The sequence below is a fragment of the Nerophis lumbriciformis genome, linkage group LG09 (assembly GCF_033978685.3).
Source record: "Nerophis lumbriciformis linkage group LG09, RoL_Nlum_v2.1, whole genome shotgun sequence".
Classification (NCBI taxonomy): Eukaryota; Metazoa; Chordata; class Actinopteri; order Syngnathiformes; family Syngnathidae; genus Nerophis; species Nerophis lumbriciformis.
Genome location: NC_084556.2, coordinates 7,244,909 through 7,267,038, shown reverse-complemented (window position 1 = coordinate 7,267,038; position 22,130 = coordinate 7,244,909). Strand labels below are relative to the sequence as shown.

Below are 22,130 nucleotides of genomic sequence, written 5' to 3'. Positions count from 1 at the left end.
TCACAACGTACCGATCTCAGGGCGGACACTCTAACCACTAGACCACACTGAGACGGATAAGAAGACAGATAAGAAGGCCCAATACCATAAAAACATTTTTGAACCATAAGAAGAACCTTAAAATTGATCCTGAAACACACGGGGAGCCAATGCAGAGATTTTAAAACTGGTGTAATGTGAGCCCGCCTTCTGGTCTTCGTCAGGACACGAGCCGCTGTCTTTTGGAGTAGTTGTAAAGGTGCAATAACCTTTTTAGGAAGACCAGAAAGCAAGGCGTTACAATAATCTATACGACTTGTAATAAAAGCATGCCTTTTATAATATCTCTAAACGTGCATAAACAATCACGTGATGGTGAGTGAGGAGACACGATCTCCATTAAAGCCTTTAGGACAGGGGTGTCAAACTCATTTTAGATGGGGGGCCACATGGAGAGTGGGCCGAACTTGTAAAATCACGGCACGATAACTTAAAAATAAAGAAAACTTCAGATTGTTTTCTTTGTTTAAAAATAGAACAAGCACATTCTGAAAATGTACAAATCATAATGTTGTTGTTTTGTTTTTTTTAGACTTACATGTTGCGGTTAATAGTATTCTATCTTTATTTGTCGTTATTTATACTTTCTGAATAAATTATGTGATAATGTTCAGTCAACTCATTGGTGTTCATTTTCAATCCATCAAGATCCATCCATTTTCTACCGCTTATCCCTTTTGGGGTCGCGGGGGGTCGCTGGAGCCTATCTCAGCTGCATTCGGGCAAAACAATTACCGGTATATCAAATTACAGGATGTTATTTATGTAGTTTGCTCAATTTCCTCGACTGGTGCACTAACATCATGTGTTTTTTTTTTTTTTTTTTTTTTTTTTTTACATATGTAGCATCATCTACAAAGATACAAAGAATTGCTATATAATAACATATAAACATACAACGTGGTGTGTATATAAATACAATAATTATATGTTAGCCTGAAATAATGATTTTAGTAGGAAAAAATGGCAACGTAATGAGATTGAAGTCGTAAAGCTACAAGAACACTTTGTAATATTACAAGGGAAAATGTAAATCTTAAAAGTAATATGTTGCCTGCTGTATTATAAGACCATAGTCTTAAGGTGATAAGGAAAAAGTTTCAAAGTTACTAGAAAAACAAATGTCCTACGAGAAGGTTGAAATCTAAAAAAAATTCATAGTGAATTGAGTTGTTACCTCCAAAGAAAATGTACGAGGAAAACTTATAATATTACAGGGGGAAATGTAATGTTTTAATGTAAAAGTTGCATGTCGTATAATACAGAGAAAGTCCTTAGATAATGAGGAAAAAGGTCATGTCAGTTCCAAGTAACAACTTTAGCCATACGAGAAGGTCGAAACCTAACGAGAAAAAAGTCAGTAAATCCAACTGTCACATCTGAAGAAGAACTTACGAGGAAAAAATTGTTATATTACAAATAAAAAATAAATCTTCGGGCAAAAATGTAACGGTTAAAGTAAGATGTTGCCTGCCATGTTACAAGCAAAACGTAAGGAAGTGATGAGGGAATAGTTGTAAAGCTACAATTGGCACGATGAAAAAAGTTGTATTATTACAAGAGAAAACATCGTCATATTGCGAGAGACAAAAATGAAACAAGATCAGAGTCACATGTTGATGAAAAATATTGTTGTCGTATCAGAAATAAAAAATATTGCTGTGAGTAGACGCAGGGAAAAGCGTAATCAGGATTAAAAAAGTCGTACAGTTAACGAAGAAAAAGTCGTGGGTGGAAAAGCATAGATTTTACACAAAGGATGTCATTTTTATAAGAATAAAATGTGAAGTGAAGTGAATTATTTTTTATATAGCGCTTTTCTCTAGTGACTCAAAGCACTTTACATAGTGAAACCCAATATCTAAGTTACGTACATTTAAATCAGTGTGGGTGGCACTGGGAGCAGGTGGGTAAAGTGTCTTGCCCAAGGACACAACAGCAGTGACTAGGATGGCGGAAGCGGGGATCGAACCTGCAACCCTCAAGTTGCTGGCACGGCCGCTCTATCAACTGAGCTATACCGCCCAGAGAGTTTTAAACATAAGATCATTGTCTCCCAAAACGTTATTAGTTAATGAGGTCATTAGAGACAACAATCTTAACGTCATTGGTCTTAGCGAAACCTGGCTCAAACCAGACGAATTTTTTGCGCTAAATGAGGCATCTCCTCCTAACTATACGAATGCGCATATTGCCCGTCCCCTTAAAAGGGGTGGGGGGGTCGCACTAATATACAATGAAAACTTTAACTGAGAAAAAAACTTGTGTGGTTACGAGAATAGCAGTAAAAATGACAAGAAACGTGTTAATGTCGCAAGTACAAATCTAAACCAGTACTTAGATTATTCTTCGAATATCACTAAAATAACTTTGTTTAACTTTACAATGTATTCTTCTCATACTATTACTTTTTACTCATACAATTTATTAGTTAATGTTGACTTTATTTCAACTGAATCGCGACATTATTCACGTGTTATATTTCTGGTTTTAACTTGCTTTGCTTTCCAAGTCTTACAACTTTTCCCCCTGTGTCATTTTGGCAGCAAAACATGAAGACGGGAAGCTGTCCCCTCCTCCTCCTCCTCTTCCTCCTGGCCTAGGGCCTGACCCACAAGCCTTCACCACGTCTCAGGCCACGGGCCGCCTCCCCCTGAGACTTTTCACCATGAACATGCTCAAGTCCACTGGGCTGAAAATCCCCGGTCGTGGGCCCAAGCATTCCAGCCCGATGGGAAGGACGTCAGCGGGCGGAACATCCAGCTCCCCTGTTCCCCCTAAAGACAGTAAGTCCCGCCTCCTTCTGTGGGAAGAAGAAGACAAATTGTAGTCATTCCTGCCTGTCCCCGGATGTGGCCGAGACTGTTTATGTGTGTGACTCACCAGAGCACAGCTGTGTGAGATGACATGATGCGCGGTACGGTCGTCACGGTGACATCAGCGTCTTTGGCGAGCGTAAATGCAAAACAGCCGACAAAAAAATAATATGTGAAGAGAAATAATCTGTTACAGGGTCCAACTCGAACCTTTTACTAATTGTACTAGCAATGATTAAAGTAACATTTAAACAATCTTAACTGTCATACAAGCATACTTGCCAACCCTCCCGGATTTTCCGGGAGACTCCCGAAATTCAGCGCCTCTCCCGAAAACCTCCCGGGACAAATTTTCTCCCGAAAATCTCCCGAAATTCAGGCGGACCTGAGTGACGTGTCGACAGCCTGTTTTCACGTCCGCTTTCCCACAATATAAACAGCGTGCCTGCCCAATCGCGTTATAACTGTAGAATGATCGAGGGCGAGTTCTTGGTTTCTAATGTGGGTTTATTGTTAGGCAGTTTTATTAACGTCCTCCCAGCGCGGTAACAACACACAACAACAGCAGTCACGTTTTCGTCTACCGTAAAGCAGTTCGTCTGCCGTAAACAGCAATGTTGTGACACTCTTAAACAGGACAATACTGCCATCTACTGTACATGCATATGTGACATTAACATCTAGGGCTTTTAGAGAGTGCAGTGCACAACTGCGCACACGACAAGGAGACAACGCAGAATGCATCATCAGAGAGGGTGTTCAGCATGGTTAGAAAAATAGTGACAGAGAATAAAGTTAAAGTTAAAGTTAAAGTACCAATGATTGTCACACACACACTAGGTGTGGCGAGATTATTCTCTGCATTTGACCCATCACCCTTGATCACCCCCTGGGAGGTGAGGGGAGCAGTGGGCAGCAGCGGTGGCCGCGCCCGGGAATCATTTTGGTGATTTAACCCCCAATTCCAACCCTTGATGCTGAGTGCCAAGCAGGGAGGTAATGGGTCCCATTTTTATAGTCTTTGGTATGACTCGGCCGGGGTTTGAACTCACAACCTACCGATCTCAGGGCGGACACTCTAACCACTAGGCCACTGAGTAGTAGAACAAGGATGGACAATTCAACCCTTAACTCAACAATGAGTACATGAGTGTTATGTGTGTGTATATTTGTAAATAAATGAACACTGAAATTCAAGTATTTCTCTTATTTATATATATATATATATATATATATATGAAATACTTGACTTGGTGAATTCTAGCTGTAAATATACTCCTCCCCTCTTAACCACGCCCCTCCGACCACGCCCCCCCCCCCCCCCCCCCCCCCCCACCTCCCGAAATTGGAGGTCTCAAGGTTAGCAAGTATGCATACAAGTGTAAAAATAAGTTAAGCCACTATGTGAACATACAAACAATAAAAAAGTCTTAATTTTTTTGATGAAGGCGTATTACCGTATTTTCCAGACTATAAGGCGTACTTAAAATCCTTTTTTTCCTCAAAACTGGACAGTGCGCCTCATAACCCAGTGCGCCTAATGTAAGGAATAGGTTTGGTTGAGCTTACCTACCTCGAAGCAATTTTACTTGGTACGTGGTGTGATAATAAGTGTGACCAGTAGATGGCAGTAAAACATAAGAGATAAGTGTAGGTTGTACCATTTGATGTGCTTCAACATACAATGGTGTGTGTATAAGGTAAGACATATTATCTGGCGTTTTGTTTTGCAATATTATGTAAAAAAAGTAACTTTTCTTACATTCTAGTACCTGCTGATCTGTATTCGGGATCTGCATAAATCCTGAAAAATTGCGCACTTCCGCCTTTGTAGTCTGTGCGGACACAGTAGTCGATAAGCTTCTTTTTCACTATCTCCTTGTTACGGGATATTCATCCTCCACTGTTGCCATTTCTAATATAAAGTAGTGTAAAGTTCTTACTTATATCCGTCAGTAAACTCGCCATGAAAGCGCTAAAACATACCGGTGTAGTGAGTTTACATTATTCACCCAAAGAACTTTAGTTATTAGAGAGTTCCGGACGGACGGTTTTACACGGGACACATTTCCGGTGTTGTTGTTTCCGGATGAGAAGATGCTGCTCCGCTATTGATTTAAGTAAAGGTTGAATGTCATTAAAAGAGTTAGCTCCATCTTTTGACACTTCTTTTACTCCCGTCCTTGCACGCTACACCGCTACAACAAAGATGACGGGGAGAAGGCGCTGCCGAAGGTGAGCCACGTAAATAAGACCGCACACAAAACGGCGCATCCGGAAGCAACTGTCAGAAAGCGGCTTGAAGACGGTCTTTATAACATAATCAATGCAACATTTTGACCAAAGAACCACCATTACATGTTATGTAGACCAGTGGTCCCCAACCTTTTTGTAGCTGCGGACCGGTCAACGAGGGGTGATTTTTTTCTTTTTTTTTTTTTTTTTTTTAAAGAAATACAATCATGTGTGCTTACGGACTGTATCCCTGCAGGCTGTATTGATATACATTGATATATAGTGTATATATTCTGTTTTTATGTAGATTTAATAAAAAAAATAAAACTTTTTATTTTTTTTTTTTTTCTTGTGCGGCCCGGTACAAATCGGTCCGCACGGTGGTTGGGGACCACTGATGTAGACCACAAGGAAGTGTTTTACATTTAGAAAACAATTACAATAATATGACTCTTTTAATGCGGTCTATATCCGGTGCGCCTTATATATGAAAAAAGATAAAACATAGACCATTCATCGGCAGTGCGCCTTATAATTCGGTGTGCCCTATGGTCCGGAAAATACGGTAGTTTTGGCATATTTTCGTGTCACACAATCAGTATTTCCTGCAGGACTGCAATCTGTTTGTGTGGCTAATTAAGTCTTCATCTAATTTGCAAAAGTGAGCAAAAAAAAATTTGTTTAGAAATATAAATGACCTCTTTTCCGACGCTTCATGTAAGAAAGTGTAGACGGGGAGCGGGGGATGGGAAGACGGGGGGGGGGGGGGGGGGGGGTTACACAATAATACAAGAAAAAGTTGCTAGATTGGTCGCGAGTCGCTTTTTGTAAAAAAAAAAAAAAGGGGTCTGAATACTTGCTAAATATAAGGACACAGTTGCTAAGTCACTTAGCCCTTTTGCTGTGTCTTATTCTCTGTCAAATCAGGTGTGTACGAGGTGTGTTAAGAAGCAGGGTTGCCATGCCACAAGTTACTACAACTTGCCATAAAACTCAGTTTCTTGGGGTGACGATTCGATTCAGAATCGACTCAAACTGATTCTCGTAACAGATTATTTGGTATACAAATATAATAAAACTATTCCAAAAGAGGTTATATAAGCACTGTACGTCATAAGCTGACTTATGATGTATACGCGCAGTAAGCAAGCGTGGTGATGGCCTAAAAACATATTTAAAAAAAATTTATTTAAAAAAAAAAAAAAGTGGGACTATAAATAATATATATATATATATATATGTGTATATATATATATATATATATATATATATATATATATATATATATATATATATAAAATGTATTTGTATTTATATATATATATTTGTATTTGTGTGGGCTTCACGGTGGCAGAGGGGTTAGTGCATCTGCCTCACAATACGAAGGTCCTGAGTAGTCTTGGGTTCAATCCCGGGCTCGGGATCTTTCTGTGTGGAGTTTGCATGTCCTCCCCGTGACTGCGTGGGTTCCCTCCGAGTACTCCGGCTTCCTCCCACCTCCAAAGACATGCACCTGGGGATAAGTTGATTGGCAACACTAAATTGGCCCTAGTATGTGAATGTGAGTGTGAATGTTGTCTGTCTATCTGTGTTGGCCCTGCGATGAGGTGGCGACTTGTCCAGGGTGTACCCCGCCTTCCGCCCGATTGTAGCTGAGATAGGCTCCAGCGCCCCCCGCGACCCCAAAGGGAATAAGCGGTAGAAAATGGATGGATGGATGGGTATTTGTATGTATGTATACGTGTGTGTATATATAAATATATACCGGTATATATATATATATATATATACACGTGTGTGTGTGTATATATATATATATATATATATATATATATATATATATATATATATATATATATATATACATACACGTGTATATATATATATATATATATATATATATATATATATATATATATATATATATATATACACGTGTGTATATGTGTATATATATATGTTTATACATATGTATGCGTTTGTATATCCATCCATCCATTTTCTACTGCTTGTCCCTTTCGGGGTCTCGGGGGGTGCTGGAGCCTATCTATTTTCTATTTGTATTTATATATGTGTTTTAATAGATTCTTGAAATTTATAAATCTATTTGGAATCAGAATAAATAGAATCACGATTCGGATGGGAATCCTTTTCTTTCAGCCCCCCTACCATCTACTGTACGGAGTACGACAAACTACAGTCACAGAGTCCCATTATAACGTGTGTATGAGCTAAGGCGAACACAGTCCAAATGTATTTGCGGCGGGCCGTCACAAAAAAATTAATGTATGACTGGGAAGACTGCACAAGTGTAAAAAGAAGTTAACCGCTGCAAAGCGCCAAAAACAACAAAACATGCTATATTGACTGCAATAACATGGCGGATTAGACATATTATATATAATATAAATTCAGATGTTTTAACGTCTCTTGATTCCGCTTGTTGTGGCCTGACCTACGTTTTGAGTAAGTGATAATAAAAATAAAAGCCAAAAAAAAAGAACTTTGTACTCTTAGCCCATCGAATTTCTGAACGGATGTCTCACATGGCATCAGGTAATATTAAAACGTAAAAACTGTCGGTTTTTAACAACAAAAGCAGAGGTGATTAATTTCATTTTGTTATATTTCACACAAGTGTAAAAAGAAGCTAACTGCTAAAAAAAACTTAGATAACAACAAAACACTGTACTTTTACTAAGTTACGAAGTGAGTTTTTTGTGTCTTATAAATGTTCTTCTGCTCTTGAGAGCGTTTGTTGAGGCCGGTTCTACTTTTGGAGTAAATATGTAAATAAAAAGTAAAATAAAAGTTAGTCTTCTTAAGTTCCTAAATTTCCTGGAAAACCTACAATTTTTACCTCAAACTGTTTTGTGGAGGAAATATTTGTACGATTTATTCAAAACTTAAAAACAAGTAAAGAGTCAGACTTTTTTGACAAGGTGATTGATTTTTAAGTGTCACACAAGTGTAGACAGAAGTTAGCCACTGTAAAACGCAAACAAAAAACGCTACCCTTTGAAATCCAGAAAGTTCTGGAACTTTCACTTAAATATAATGTTTGACGTGTCCATGCCAGTCACCAATACAAAGGTTTGTGCAAATCTGCAGAGCTGTTCTTCTGTAATTCCGCTACCTGACCACGTTTTTTGATTGATTGATTGAAACTTTTATTAGTAGATTGCACAGTTCAGTACATATTCCGTACAATTGACCACTAAATGGTAACACCCGAATACGTTTTTCAACTTGTTTAAGTCGGGGTCCACGTAAACGGAGATGCTAACAAAGCATGACATAGTGCAGGGGTGTCAAACTCATTTTAGCTCAGGGGCCGCATGGAGGAAAATCTTGGTTGGACTATTAAAATCATGGGATTAAAACTAAAAAATAAAGACAACTTCAGATTGTTCTCTTTGTCTTACTTTGGCCAAAAATAGAACAAAAACATTCTGAAAATATCACAATAAAAATATAGAAAAAAAATACTGGCAGCGGTAATGTTTAGATCAATCAATCAATCAATCAATCAATGTTTATTTATATAGCCCTAAATCACAAGTGTCTCAAAGGGCTGCACAAGCCACAACGACATCCTCGGTACAGAGCCCACATAAGGGCAAGGAAAAACTCACCCCAGTGGGACGTCGATGTGAATGACTATGAGAAACCTTGGAGAGGACCGCATATGTGGGTAACCCCCCCCTCTAGGGGAGACCGAATGCAATGGATGTCGATTGGGTCTAACATAATATTGTGAGAGTACAGTCCATAGTGGATCCAACATAACAGTAAGAGTCCAGTCCACAGTGGGGTCAGCAGGAAACCATCCCGAGTGGAGACGGGTCAGCAGCGCAGAGATGTTCCCAACCGATACACAGGCGAGCGGTCCACCCCGGGTGCCGACCCCGAACAGCCAGCACCCCATCCATGGCCACCAGACCTTTGTGTCCCCCCCCTCCACAAGGGATAGGGGGGAGCAGAGGATAAAAGAAAAGAAACGGCAGATCAACTGGTCTAAAAAAGGGGGTGTATTTAAAGGCTAGAGTATACAAATGAGTTTTAAGATGGGACTTAAATGCTTCTACTGAGGTAGCATCTCTAACTGTTACCGGGAGGGCATTCCATAGTACTGGAGCCCGAATAGAAAACGCTCTATAGCCAGCAGACTTTTTTTGGGCTCTGGGAATCACTAATAAGCCAGAGTTCTTTGAACGCAGATTTCTTGCCGGGACATATGGTACAATACAATCGACAAGATAGGATGGAGCTAGACCGTGTAGTATTTTATACGTAAGTAGTAAAACCTTAAAGTCGCATCTTAAGTGCACAGGAAGCCAGTGCAGGTGAGCCGGTATATCCATGAAGGAAAGTAGAAAGTAAATGAATGTTTATAACTGAATACATAAAAATGGGTTTTCTTTTGTAATGTTTTTTTTGTAATGGATTAAGTAACACTTATGACAACCTTTTTCCAAAACACAATATAGAATGTGAGATATAACAGGATAATGCATACATTTATCATTTGTTTTCAAAACGCTTACAAAAAAATGGGACCTCAAAAATTTACTGAGACCCCATTTTTATGACTTGATGGGGTCCCTGGGACCCCATTTAGAAAATTCCTAGCGCCAACACTGATGGAGTATTGGTGCGTGCAAAACAGCAGCAGGCGGCTGTGGCCCGCGGGCCTTGACTTTGACACCCCTGACATAGTGCGCTATGTCAAATTGACTCCTAATTACAACCCTTGCCTGCTAAAAGTAAACACAGCTGCATGTTGGTTATGTTTCTGCTAAATTACAGTGTGTTAGCGTCTCATCTCACATTGGCAATTTGTCGCCGTTCATGTTCACATGGGAAATCACTGGAGGCCGTGACAAGAGCAGAGACTTGTTGACACAAACAGCAAGCGACGTTTAGTTGATTGGGCAGCTGTTCTGCCGTCTTTTGGTTTTCAAATGATTAAAATGCACTCAAATTATTGGCGATTAATCCCAGGTACAGCCATTAAAAGTTTGGCAGACTTGTGAAAAGGTTGGTATATTGTGTTTTATATCTACCAGGCTCAGGTAATGTTTGTAACTACCTGCTAGTGATGGGTCCGGCAACACCGATGCATCGGCGCATGCGTCGAGCTCATAGAGCGAAACCCTGTGTCGGTGCGCGTACCGCTTTTAGAAAGTCACGTGACCGATCATGAGCTGTTTTGGTCACGTGACCGATACGCGAACTGTGTCGCACTGACGCCTCCTCTGCCCTGTGAGCGGGTCTTTTCTACAGCCGGAGAAATAATAACTAAGAAGAAAAAGCGTCTAAAATTGAATACGTTGGAAAAACTGTTTTTTTTAAATAAAAATGTGTAAAAAAAATAATAATAATAATTTCCAGGTCCACAAGCATCCTCATTCACAACACGTTCTCTTAGATTTCCATGTTATGATACATGTTCACATTATTTATTGACTGTATCTAAAAAAGACCAAAAAAAATGTTTTATTTAAATGAAGTTATGAAATAATCCTAAATGAAATACAATGACTTGGTTTATATTATTGTATATACTAGGTCAGTGGTTCTCAACCTTTTTTCAGCAATGTACCCCCTGTGATTTTTTTTTTAATTCAAGTACCCCCTAATCAGAGCAAAGCATTTTTGGTTGAAAAAAAAAGACAAAGAAGTAAAATACAGCACTATGTCATCAGTTTCTGATTTATTAAATTGTATAACAGTGCAAAATATTGCTCATTTGTAGTGGTCTTTCTTGAACTATTTGGAAAAAAAGATATACAAATAACTAAAAACTTGTTGAAAAATAAACAAGTGATTCAATTATAAATAAAGATGTCTACACATAGAAGTAATCATCAACTTAAAGTGCCCTCTTTGGGGATTGTATTAGAGCTCCATCTGGATTCATGAACTTAATTCTAAACATTTCTTCACACAAAAAAAAAATCTTTAACATCAATATTTATGGAACATGTCCACAAAAAATCTAGCTGTCAACACTGAATATTGCATTGTTGCATTTCTTTTCACAGTTCTTTTTGACAGACATTTTAGTGACAAACCTGAGCTTGTGCTTCACTGAGTTTTTGAACTTACATTCATATTTTGTTGAAGTATTATTCAATAAATATATTTATAAAGGATTTTTGAATTTTTGCTATTTTTAGAATATTTTAAAAAAATCTCACGTACCCCTTGGCATACCTTCAAGTACCCCCAGGGGTACGCGTACCCCCATTTGAGAACCACTGTACTAGGTCATAAAATCAGTGTCAGTTGAGTCGGTCCATAGGTTGCCTGTAGGGATTTTTAATGTCCAGCAGATGTCAGTATTTAGTGACACAGTATCAACACAGTATCAATACAGTTTTGCAATGTGTCGAAACGCTTCATGACGCCTCATCAACCCATCACTACTACCTGCATTGCACTTATACGGCTAGAAATTACCAGAGGTGGGACCAAGTCATTGTTTTGCAAGTCACAAGTAAGTCTCAAGTCTTTGCCCTCAAGTCCGAGTCAAGTCCCGAGTCAAGACAGGCAAGCCCCGAGTCAAGTCCAAAGTCAAGACTGGAAAGTCTCAAGTCAAGTCCTAAGTCCTGCATTTTGAGTTTCGAGTCCTTTGAAGTCCTTTTAACCACAGACTAATATATTAACACAGATTGTGTATGCTTTTCAAACGCTGTATTTATTTATTAAAACAAGTGCATTTTAAATTGCAGGAAAGAAAATTGTGCTGACATTGCACTTTATAATAGCACTATTAACCATTAGTCATTTTAAACATTAACTCATTCCTTTACAGAACAAACACATTGAAAAATAAAGTGCAAATGTACTTATTTGTACAAAAGTGTTAACATTGAAAAAACATGACATATACGTGAACATAACAAAAAAGTTGTACTTTTTATATGTCAGGGCCCTATGCTGCATTGCATTTGCAAAAGACCAAATTAGCCAAGAGTCTGTCAGTCATTTGTGCACGATGGGGGCGTAGTATGATGCCACCATGGCTGAAAACTCGCTCCACTGGAGCACTGGAGGCAGGCACTGCCAAGACTCTCATGGCCACTCGGAACAGTGAAGGAAGAGTCTTCATGTTCAATGCCCAGAACAAAAGGGGGGAGAGAGTTTTTTTGGGTTGGTGCACTACTTGTAAGTGTATCTTGTGTTTTTTATGTTGATTTAATTAAAAAAAGAAAAAATATATATATATATTTCTTGTGCGGCCCGATACCAATCGATCCACGCACCAGTAGCGGGCCGCGGCCCGGTGGTTGGGGACCACTGAGGTAAACAACCAACAGTATGTCAGAAAGCTAGCTAAAACGGTACACATATTCATAATATAGTATACATTTTAACTGACCTTTATTTGACTATTTTTGTCTTTTTTTAGGTGGCTAAAATACGCGGTGCTGCTGACCGCCGTCTCGTTACGTGTGATATATTGACTAACGTAACCCTGCTTAAAAAAAAATCACTGAACAAAAAATATGAATAAGGTAGTGAACTGCAACAGATTCCCGTGTTTGCAATAACGTTATAACGTTAGCAGTGAGTTTACAGCCTCACTGATTTAACTACACAGCAAATAAAAGTCACGTTACTTAGCCAATAAACGTTATCTTACATTCAAAACTTACCGTTCTTTGTGCAACTTCAAATGCCGGACGAAGTTGGAAGTTGTTGCCTCTCCATCAGTAATTTTCGAACCGCATGTGTTGCATACTGCAAACCGTTTTGTGTTGACCACCTCGTAATTTTTATACCCAAACAAAATTATTTTAGGTATCATTTTTTGTTCACTGGCGTGTGGTTTGGACATGTCTTCTTCGTTGGTTGTCCTGCAATTTGATTGGATGAATGCTGTGTGATGAAAACAAAGTAGATCTAATTTGATTGGCTGTTGTACTGAGAGCACACCAGCTGACACACGCAACGCTGATAGACAAGTACACGATGAAAAATACGGAGCGCTCCCGAATAACTTTTTCATCTTTGGGTTTTGGGGAAAGTAGCAAGTCATGTCAAGTCATGTCAATTCAAAAGGCTCAAGTCCAAGTGAAGTCACAAGTCATTGATGTTAAAGTCTAAGTCGAGTTGCAAGTCTTTTTACATTTTGTCAAGTCGAGTCTAAAGTCATCAAATTCATGACTCGAGTCTGACTCGAGTCCAAGTCATGTGACTCGAGTCCACACCTCTGGAAATTACATACCTGCCAACTACTCCGGTTTTCCCGTAATTAGTACGGTTTTCATCAACCTATTCCGGGTTACGGTTGCAGTGATAAAAAATACGGTTTTTCATTAATTAAATTTTTTTTTTTTTTTTTAAAGTTTTATTCACGAAATCGCGTAACAACAATGACAATCGACACTGCTTCCTAGGGCTGGGCGATAAAACAATAACAATATATATCGCCATAGACATGTGATCAATATCAATAGAAAATGGGGTCGATAGAACGTTCGATAATTTCACTGAGTTCTGTTAGAAAAAATAGGAAGAAATGCCGAGCCGGAACCGCACGGCATTCTGGGAAATGCTAACAGGGGAAAAAAAAAAAAAGCAACAGCGGCGAGCTGACGACGAGGAGTGAAACAAAACGGGAATATGAGTGCGGCGGCACGAGAGGAAATTGTAAATAAAAAAGGAAACGTCACGTCACCAGTTTGGCAGTATTTTGGATTTTTTTAAGTCCGATACGAATCAGAGTAATACTGTCTGCAAACTTTGCAAGGTCGTCGTCCCGACCAAGTCTGGGGACACGACAAACTTATTTTACCACCTGAGCCGCTCTCACCCGCTGGAGTACAGCAGTAACAAACAACCACAACCATCTACATCAGCCGGTGCAAGTGGAACAGCACCGAAGCGGCAACAACAGACCACCATCGAGAGATACTCGGCAGCAGTGCCATATGACAAAAATTCAAAACGTTATAAAGAAATAACGGATGCAGTGGTGGATCAATTAGCGAAGGACATGCTACCTACTTATATTTAAAATAAAAGTATTTAAATTCAGCCTTTTTTCTCCTGGTCTTTATTTAGAATATATTTTTTTTTTAATCAATAATTATCGATATCGACTGATATGAAACACTTATATCGTGATACATTTTTTAGTCATATCGCCCAGCCCTACCAGTGCTTCCCGTAACTTCCTATTGAGCCATTCCGAATGCCATGCGCGAGGCTATTTATAGCACCGCTGCCAAGCCCGAGGCACCAGTTGCCATTGTTTCCAAACAAGCGAACGATCATGGAATCATCCATCCATCCATCCATCCATCTTCTTCCGCTTATCCGAGGTCGGGTCGCGGGGGCAGCAGCTTAAGCAGGGAAGCCCAGACTTCCCTCTCCCCAGCCACTTCGTCCAGCTCTTCCTGTGGGACCCCGAGGCGTTCCCAGGCCAGCCGGGAGACAGTCTTCCCAACGTGTCCTGGGTCTTCCCCGCGGCCTCCTACCGGTGGGACGTGCCCTAAACACCTCCCTAGGGAGGCGTTCGGGTGGCATCCTGACCAGATGCCCGAACCACCTCATCTGGCTCCTCTCGATGTGGAGGAGCAGCGGCTTTACTTTGAGCTCCCCCCGGATGACAGAGCTTCTCACCCTATCTCTAAGGGAGAGCCCCGCCACCCGGCGGAGGAAACTCATTTCGGCCGCTTGTACCCGTGATCTTGTCCTTTCGGTCATAACCCAAAGCTCATGACCATAGGTGAGGATGGGAACGTAGATCGACCGGTAAATTGAGAGCTTTGCCTTTCGGCTCAGCTCCTTCTTCACCACAACGGATCGATACAGCGTCCGCATTACTGAAGACGCCGCACCGATCCGCCTGTCGATCTCACGATCCACTCTTCCCTCACTCGTGAACAAGACTCCGAGGTACTTGAACTCCTCCACTTGGGGCAAGATCTCCTCCCCAACCCGGAGATGGCACTCCACCCTTTTCCGGGCGAGAACCATGGACTCGGACTTGGAGGTGCTGATTCTCATCCCAGTCGCTTCACACTCAGCTGCGAACCGATCCAGTGAGAGCTGAAGATCCTGGCCAGATGAAGCCATCAGGACCAAATCATCTGCAAAAAGCAGAGACCTAATCCTGCAGCCACCAAACCGGATCCCCTCAACGCCTTGACTGCGCCTAGAAATTCTGTCCATAAAAGTTATGAACAGAATCGGTGACAAAGGGCAGCCTTGGCGGAGTCCAACCCTCACCGGAAACGTGTCCGACTTACTGCCGGCAATGCGAACCAAGCTCTGACACTGATCATACAGGGAGCGGACCGCCACAATCAGACAGTCCGAAACCCCATACTCTCTGAGCACTCCCCACAGGACTTCCCGAGGGACACGGTCGAATGCCTTCTCCAAGTCCACAAAGCACATGTAGACTGGTTGGGCAAACTCCCATGCACCCTCAAGGACCCTGCCGAGAGTATAGAGCTGGTCCACAGTTCCACGACCAGGACGAAAACCACACTGTTCCTCCTGAATCCGAGGTTCGACTATCCGGCGTAGCCTCCTCTCCAGTACACCTGAATAGACCTTACCGGGAAGGCTGAGGAGTGTGATCCCACGATAGTTAGAACACACCCTCCGGTTCCCCTTTTTAAAGAGAGGAACCACCACCCCGGTCTGCCAATCCAGAGGTACTGCCCCCGATGTCCACGCGATGCTGCAGAGTCTTGTCAACCAAGACAGCCCTACAGCATCCAGAGCCTTAAGGAACTCCGGGCGGATCTCATCCACCCCCGGGGCCTTGCCACCGAGGAGCTTTTTAACTACCTCAGCAACCTCAGCCCCAGAAATAGGAGAGCCCACCACAGATTCCCCAGGCACTGCTTCCTCATAGGAAGACGTGTTGGTGGGATTGAGGAGGTCTTCGAAGTATTCCCTCCACCGATCCACAACTTCCGCAGTCGAGGTCAGCAGAACACTATCCGCACCATACACGGTGTTGGTAGTGCACTGCTTCCCCTTCCTGAGGCGGCGGATGGTGGTCCAGAATCGCTTCGAAGCAAAAGCCTATCCGGGAATAATTATCCGTTCCAAAAAGGGTGAAAACTACGCGAATTGCACCTTGTGCAGACAAGATGTTTCGATCGGACACGGAGGAATTAGCGATGTAAAAGACCACGTTGGGACAAAAAAACACAAGTCTAATGCCGTTGCTAGCGATACAAGTGGAAAACGTTCAACGTTTTTCGTCGCCCAAACAGATTCTTTGGATGTGATAAATGCCAAAGTTTTATTTACGGAGGCAATAATTGAGCAAACAAAAAGGTAATGACACCAATGTTATCTATTGGAATTGTTTAGTACTGTTATACTGTTAAAAGTGTTTATACTATTTATGCTTTCAAGTCCAAGTTGAAGAAATCTTGTTAAATGTTGACAGCATAACTACCAAAATACAGAAGTATGTCCTTAATATTTTTGCAGTGCTATTTCTGTTGAAAAGTTCAAATGATTACATTAGAGATGTGATGTGCCACTTTTCAAGTGTCTGATGGCTTAAATTCATTTTCATTAATTTTTCATATTTTGAATTCTTTTGAAAGGCTTACAAAAAAACTACATTTGAATTGTAATTCCATGCTATTGACAGGACTATTAATTTTAATGAAGTTAGCTTACCATGTTTACAGTATGATAGTTGTGATAGAAATGTGAATTTTAGGCACAGAATATTTTTTACAATTGAACAAGGCAGTAGATTATACAAGCTTGGACAGAAAGTTAATAATGACACCAATTTTTTTTTTAATGGAATTGTTTAGTACTGTTTCACCATTTGTTTACTGTAAAAAGTGTTTATACTGTTTATACTTTCAATTAACAAATTGAAGTCTTGTGAAAGGTTGACAGGATAACTGGCATTAACTGTCAAAATAATTTCAAACTATTGAAGTTAGCTTACAGAATAAACATGTCAATCAACCCATATGATTTTTGCTGTAATATTTTTGTTTTGAAAAGTCACTGTGACTGATAGAAAAGTGATGGTTTTAGCAACATTTTAACCTGTCTGAATGCTAATAATCATTTTGCGTCGGGGGGCGAAGGAACCCCCCACCAGGACTTTGTCCTGGACCTACCAGGGCCTGCGGCCCCTGGACCCTGGCTACTAGGTTTTTCTGATTTCAAAAGTTGGCAGGTATGTAATTTTATTAAAAAAAACATCTATGCTAACATTTGCTTGTAGCGTTATGCGCCACAGTCTCCACTCTACTGTGGTGCACCGTTTTTTTGGTTGCCCTCAGTCCCCTCTCAGATAAAAATTGAGCAGGCCCCGCGTGGTACTTGCTTACCTTGACACGATCCTACTTAATGATTTTCCACTGACAATACGAGAGCAGGTACTACCAGGTACTACCAGGTACTATTCCTAGTGCCAAGCTTGCCACGTTGACGTTCGCAGCTAAAAATGAGAAAACTAAACACACACGCTGACGTAAGCTTGTATGTTTCCTTGATGCCCTCAGTCTTCTCTAGGATAAAAATAATGTTAACACAACAGTGGCCCGTTCTCCACTACAAGGTTGGGTTGAGTTCCATTTAGGAATGTAACGATATGAAAATTGATTGAAAATCACTGTTTTTGTCACCAAAATGATTACGGGGAATGTTCTCAAAAAGTACTTATACACACTTGTAACTAGAGATGTCCGATAATATCGGCAGGCACTTAAAAAATGCTTGAAAATGTAATATCGGAAATTATCGGTATCGTTTTTTTAATTATCGGTATTGGGTTTTTTTGTGTTTTTTTGTTTTTTTTAAATCAACATAACAAACACAAGATACACTTACAATTAGTGCACCAACCCAAAAAACCTTCCTCCCCCATTTACACTCATTCACACAAAAGGGTTGTTTCTTTCTATTATTAATATTTCTGGTTCCTACATTATATATCAATATATATCAATACAGTCTGCAAGGGATACAGTCCATGATTGTGCGTGCTGCTGGTCCACTAATAGTACTAACCTTTAACAGTTAATTTTACTCATTTTCATTAATTACTAGTTTCTATGTAACTGTTTTTATATTGTTTTACTTTCTTTTTTATTCAAGAAAATGTTTTTAATTTATTTATCTTATTTTATTTTATTCATTTTTTTAAAAAGGACCTTATCTTCACCATACCTGGTTGTCCAAATTAGGCATAATAATGTGTTAATATCGGTATCAGTAATTAAGAGTTGGACAATATTGGAATATCGGATATCGGCAAAAAAGCCATTATCGGACATCCCTACTTGTAACCAAGAGTTATTTAAAAAATGAAATACAATCAATAAATAGCCACACAATATATTTTCTTGGCAGAAGAAATATGTTATATGATAATATTGTCCATCCATCCATCCATTTTCTACCGCTTGTCCCGTTTGGGGTGGCGGGGGGTGCTGGAGCCTATCTCAGCTGCATTCGGGTGATAGGCGAAGTACACCCTGGACAAGTCGCCTCCTCATCGCATGATAGTATTGTTTTGATTTATAATATATAAATATGTTTATCTTCGACTGTTTTAATTTCTAGAAGTTTTAGTCTTTTTTGGGTGTGCATCCGGTTAATATGACGCCATGTAAATTCACTTCCTGTTGTAAATTTTTTTTTGAGAAGGTAGGTTTAATGTGCACAATTGAATATGTTAGTTGTTAAGACACTAATGGGTTTGTATGAGTTTAGATTGGCTAATGTTGTCTTTTAATGGGGAAAGACGTGTCTCTTGTTTTTAGCTTGGTTTTCCTACTCAGTGGCCTAGTGGTTAGAGTGTCCGCCCTGAGATCGGTAGGTTGTGAGTTCAAACCCCGGCCGAGTCATACCAAAGACTATAAAAATGGGACCCATTACCTCCCTGCTTGGCACTCAGCATCAAGGGTTGGAATTGGGGGTTAAATCACCAAAAATGATTCCCGGGCGCGGCACCGCTGCTGCCCACTGCTCCCCTCACCTCCCAGGGGGTGATCAAGGGGATGGGTCAAATGCAGAGGACAAATTTCACCACACCTAGTGTGTGTGTGACAATCATTGGGACTTTAACTTTAACTTTCCAGTCAGTGACTTGATCAAAGTGTTATCGATCACGGTTTTAGGATCATTTTAATTTGAAACAGTATTTCTAACCGTGGGAAGTTTTACTGCGATTTATCATTATATCGTTTTTATCGTTGCATCCCTAGTTCCAAGCATGCCGATTTTCAAAATACAGGGCTAGAAATGACCAAAATAAACACACACACTGACGTTAGTTTGGTCTCCATACGCTGAAATATTATACTCGACAGTTTTGTCCATTTCCTCACTGTCCTTAGTCTCCAAAGGGATGTGTCTAGTTATCGGCCACCAATCAGGGTCAGCCGATTTTTGTTGAAAAAGTGTATGATCAACATTGTCGATTAATATCAATGACAAACGCGGATCCCCTCTGACTGACATAATATTTATTTGTATTACCCCGCAAGTTTCTGGGAGGCCGCTCTACCATCTGATCCACGCCACAAATTGGTGGTGTCGATACCAAGGGTAGTATCAGTATATGATTGAGACTTGAGTAATTTAGTAGATTTTTTATTTTTTTTCTTAAAATCATTATTTTATTTTTGTTAATGTTGACAAACACACTGAATAACTTTGGAGGGGGGGGGGGGGGAACCAAAACATAAATAAGTAATAGATTAAGGAGTAGTTTTTACTTTGGTTTAGTTATTGTGTACTCTTGACTTTGTATTGCTCCAACAATTGTATGAAAAAGGAAAAATTACGGTCATTTAAAAACAGCACTGCACATCATAATGGCGACGAGAGTTTTGATGTTAAAGGTCTAAAAAAAATGATGTAGAACGTTTTCGGGGCCGTATTTAAAATCTTAACGGGCCGCATGTGGCCCGCGGGCCGTATATTACCTTGGTTTGCCCTACGGTGTGTAGCGCAGCATGTTAAGCTATTGCTTGTCCTCCAGTGATGATACTTCTAAGAAACATAGTTTATTTACTGCCATGCAGTGAGGATTACTGATTTAGAAGTGGCTTTGCGCTGTGGAGGGACGTTAGCCGCCCAGCGAGGACGCTACATTGTGTTGGGGATGTGGTCTGTTGCTTGTTGCTGTAATATTTGTGGACACAAGTATAACGATAGTATTAAAAGCGTTATCGTTAGTCAGATATACAGTACAGGCCAAAAGTTTGGACACACCTTCTCATTCAATGGGTTTTCTTTATTTTCATGACTATTTACATTGTAGATTGTCACTGAAGGCATCAAAACTATGAATGAACACATGTGGAGTTATTTACTTAACAAAAAAAGGTGAAATAACTGAAAACATGTTTTATATTCTAGTTTCTTCAAAATAGCCACCCTTTGCTCTGATCACCGTTTTGCACAATCTTGGCATTCTCTCGATGAGCTTCAAGAGGTAGTCACCTGAAAGGGTTTTCACTTCACAGGTGTCATAACTTTGATGCCTTCAGGGACAATCTACAATGTAAATAGCCATGAAAATAAAGAAAACGCATTTATATCGTACTGTATATTGTCTAATTCGCACAACCCTGCAGTTAATACATGTGATTGGTATCGGTATTGGTATCGGCCAATCACCTCACTCATGGATGATCTGTATCAGAATCTGCAGCATAGAACCCTCATCATAGATAAAATGGAGGTAAATACAACATACACTCATTCTCCTCCCTGGTTGTTGTTTGTTACAACAGATGCCTTCAATGCCGGGGTGCTTTTCACAGAGGCCCACTCAGGCAAATAATAGTAGTGTGCTGTGGAAAAGTGGCCAGTGTGATAACATCACAACAGGAAGTACGGGAGGCGAACCACAGCATCTAAATTTGGACCCCATAACATTCTTTCTTATCATTTGTACTTAAGAACAAATATGTCCGCCCCAATTTTAGTCCCCATGTGGAACCACTAATTTTCCCTAACGTCTGAAGTTTAAAGTAAAAAAATAAAAAAATAATGTGTGGGCGCTTCGCAAGCTACTTTTCAATCTCTGTTTATCAGAGGTGGGACCAAGTCATTGTTTTGCAAGTCACAAGTAAGTCTCAAGTCTTTGCCCTCAAGTCCGAGTCAAGTCCCGAGTCAAGACAGGCAAGCCCCGAGTCAAGTCCAAAGTCAAGACTGGAAAGTCTCAAGTCAAGTCCTAAGTCCTGCAGTTTGAGTTTCGAGTCCTTTCAAGTCCTTTTAACCACAGACTAATATATTAACACAGATTGTGTATGCTTTTCAAACGCTGTATTTATTTATTAAAACAAGTGCATTTTAAATTGCAGGAAAGAAAATTGTGCTGACATTGCACTTTATAATAGCACTATTAACCAGTCATTTTAAACATTAACTCATTCCTTTACAGAACAAACACATTGAAAAATAAAGTGCAAATGTACTTATTTGTACAAAAGTGTTAACATTGAAAAAACATGACATATACGTGAACATAACAAAAAAGTTGTACTTTTTATATGTCAGGGCCCTATGCTGCATTGCATTTGCAAAAGACCAAATTAGCCAAGAGTCTGTCAGTCATTTGTGCACGATGGGGGCGTAGTATGATGCCACCATGGCTGAAAACTTGCTCCACTGGAGCACTGGAGGCAGGCACTGCCAAGACTCTCATGGCCACTCGGAACAGTGAAGGAAGAGTCTTCATGTTCAATGCCCAGAACAAAAGGGGGGAGAGAGTTTGTTTGGGTTGGTGCACTACTTGTAAGTGTATCTTGTGTTTTTTATGTTGATTTGATAAAAAAAAAATATATATATATATTTCTTGTGCGGCCCGATACCAATCGATCCACGGACCAGTACCGGGCCGCGGCCCGGTGGTTGGGACCACTGAGGTAAACAACCAACAGTATGTCAGAAAGCTAGCTAAAACGGTACACATATTCATAATATAGTATACATTTTAACTGACCTTTATTTTACTATTTTTGTCTTTTTTTAGGTGGCTAAAATACGCGGTGCTGCTGACCGCCGTCTAAC

General features: G+C 40.2%; 1 protein-coding gene across 5 annotated transcripts in view; it reads left to right on the top strand.

The window, feature by feature from the left end:
* The window catches only part of clip2 (CAP-GLY domain containing linker protein 2), a 309,205-nt gene that overhangs the window by 209,520 nt on the left and 77,555 nt on the right, over window positions 1-22,130 (top strand). For all 5 annotated transcript variants that reach the window (XM_072913773.1, XM_061962721.2, XM_061962720.2 and 2 more), the window contains exon 2: window positions 2,586-2,825. In XM_072913773.1, coding sequence (XP_072769874.1) covers window positions 2,708-2,825 — 118 coding nt within the window. In that variant the 5' untranslated portion in view covers window positions 2,586-2,707. The remainder of the gene's footprint in view (window positions 1-2,585; window positions 2,826-22,130) is intronic.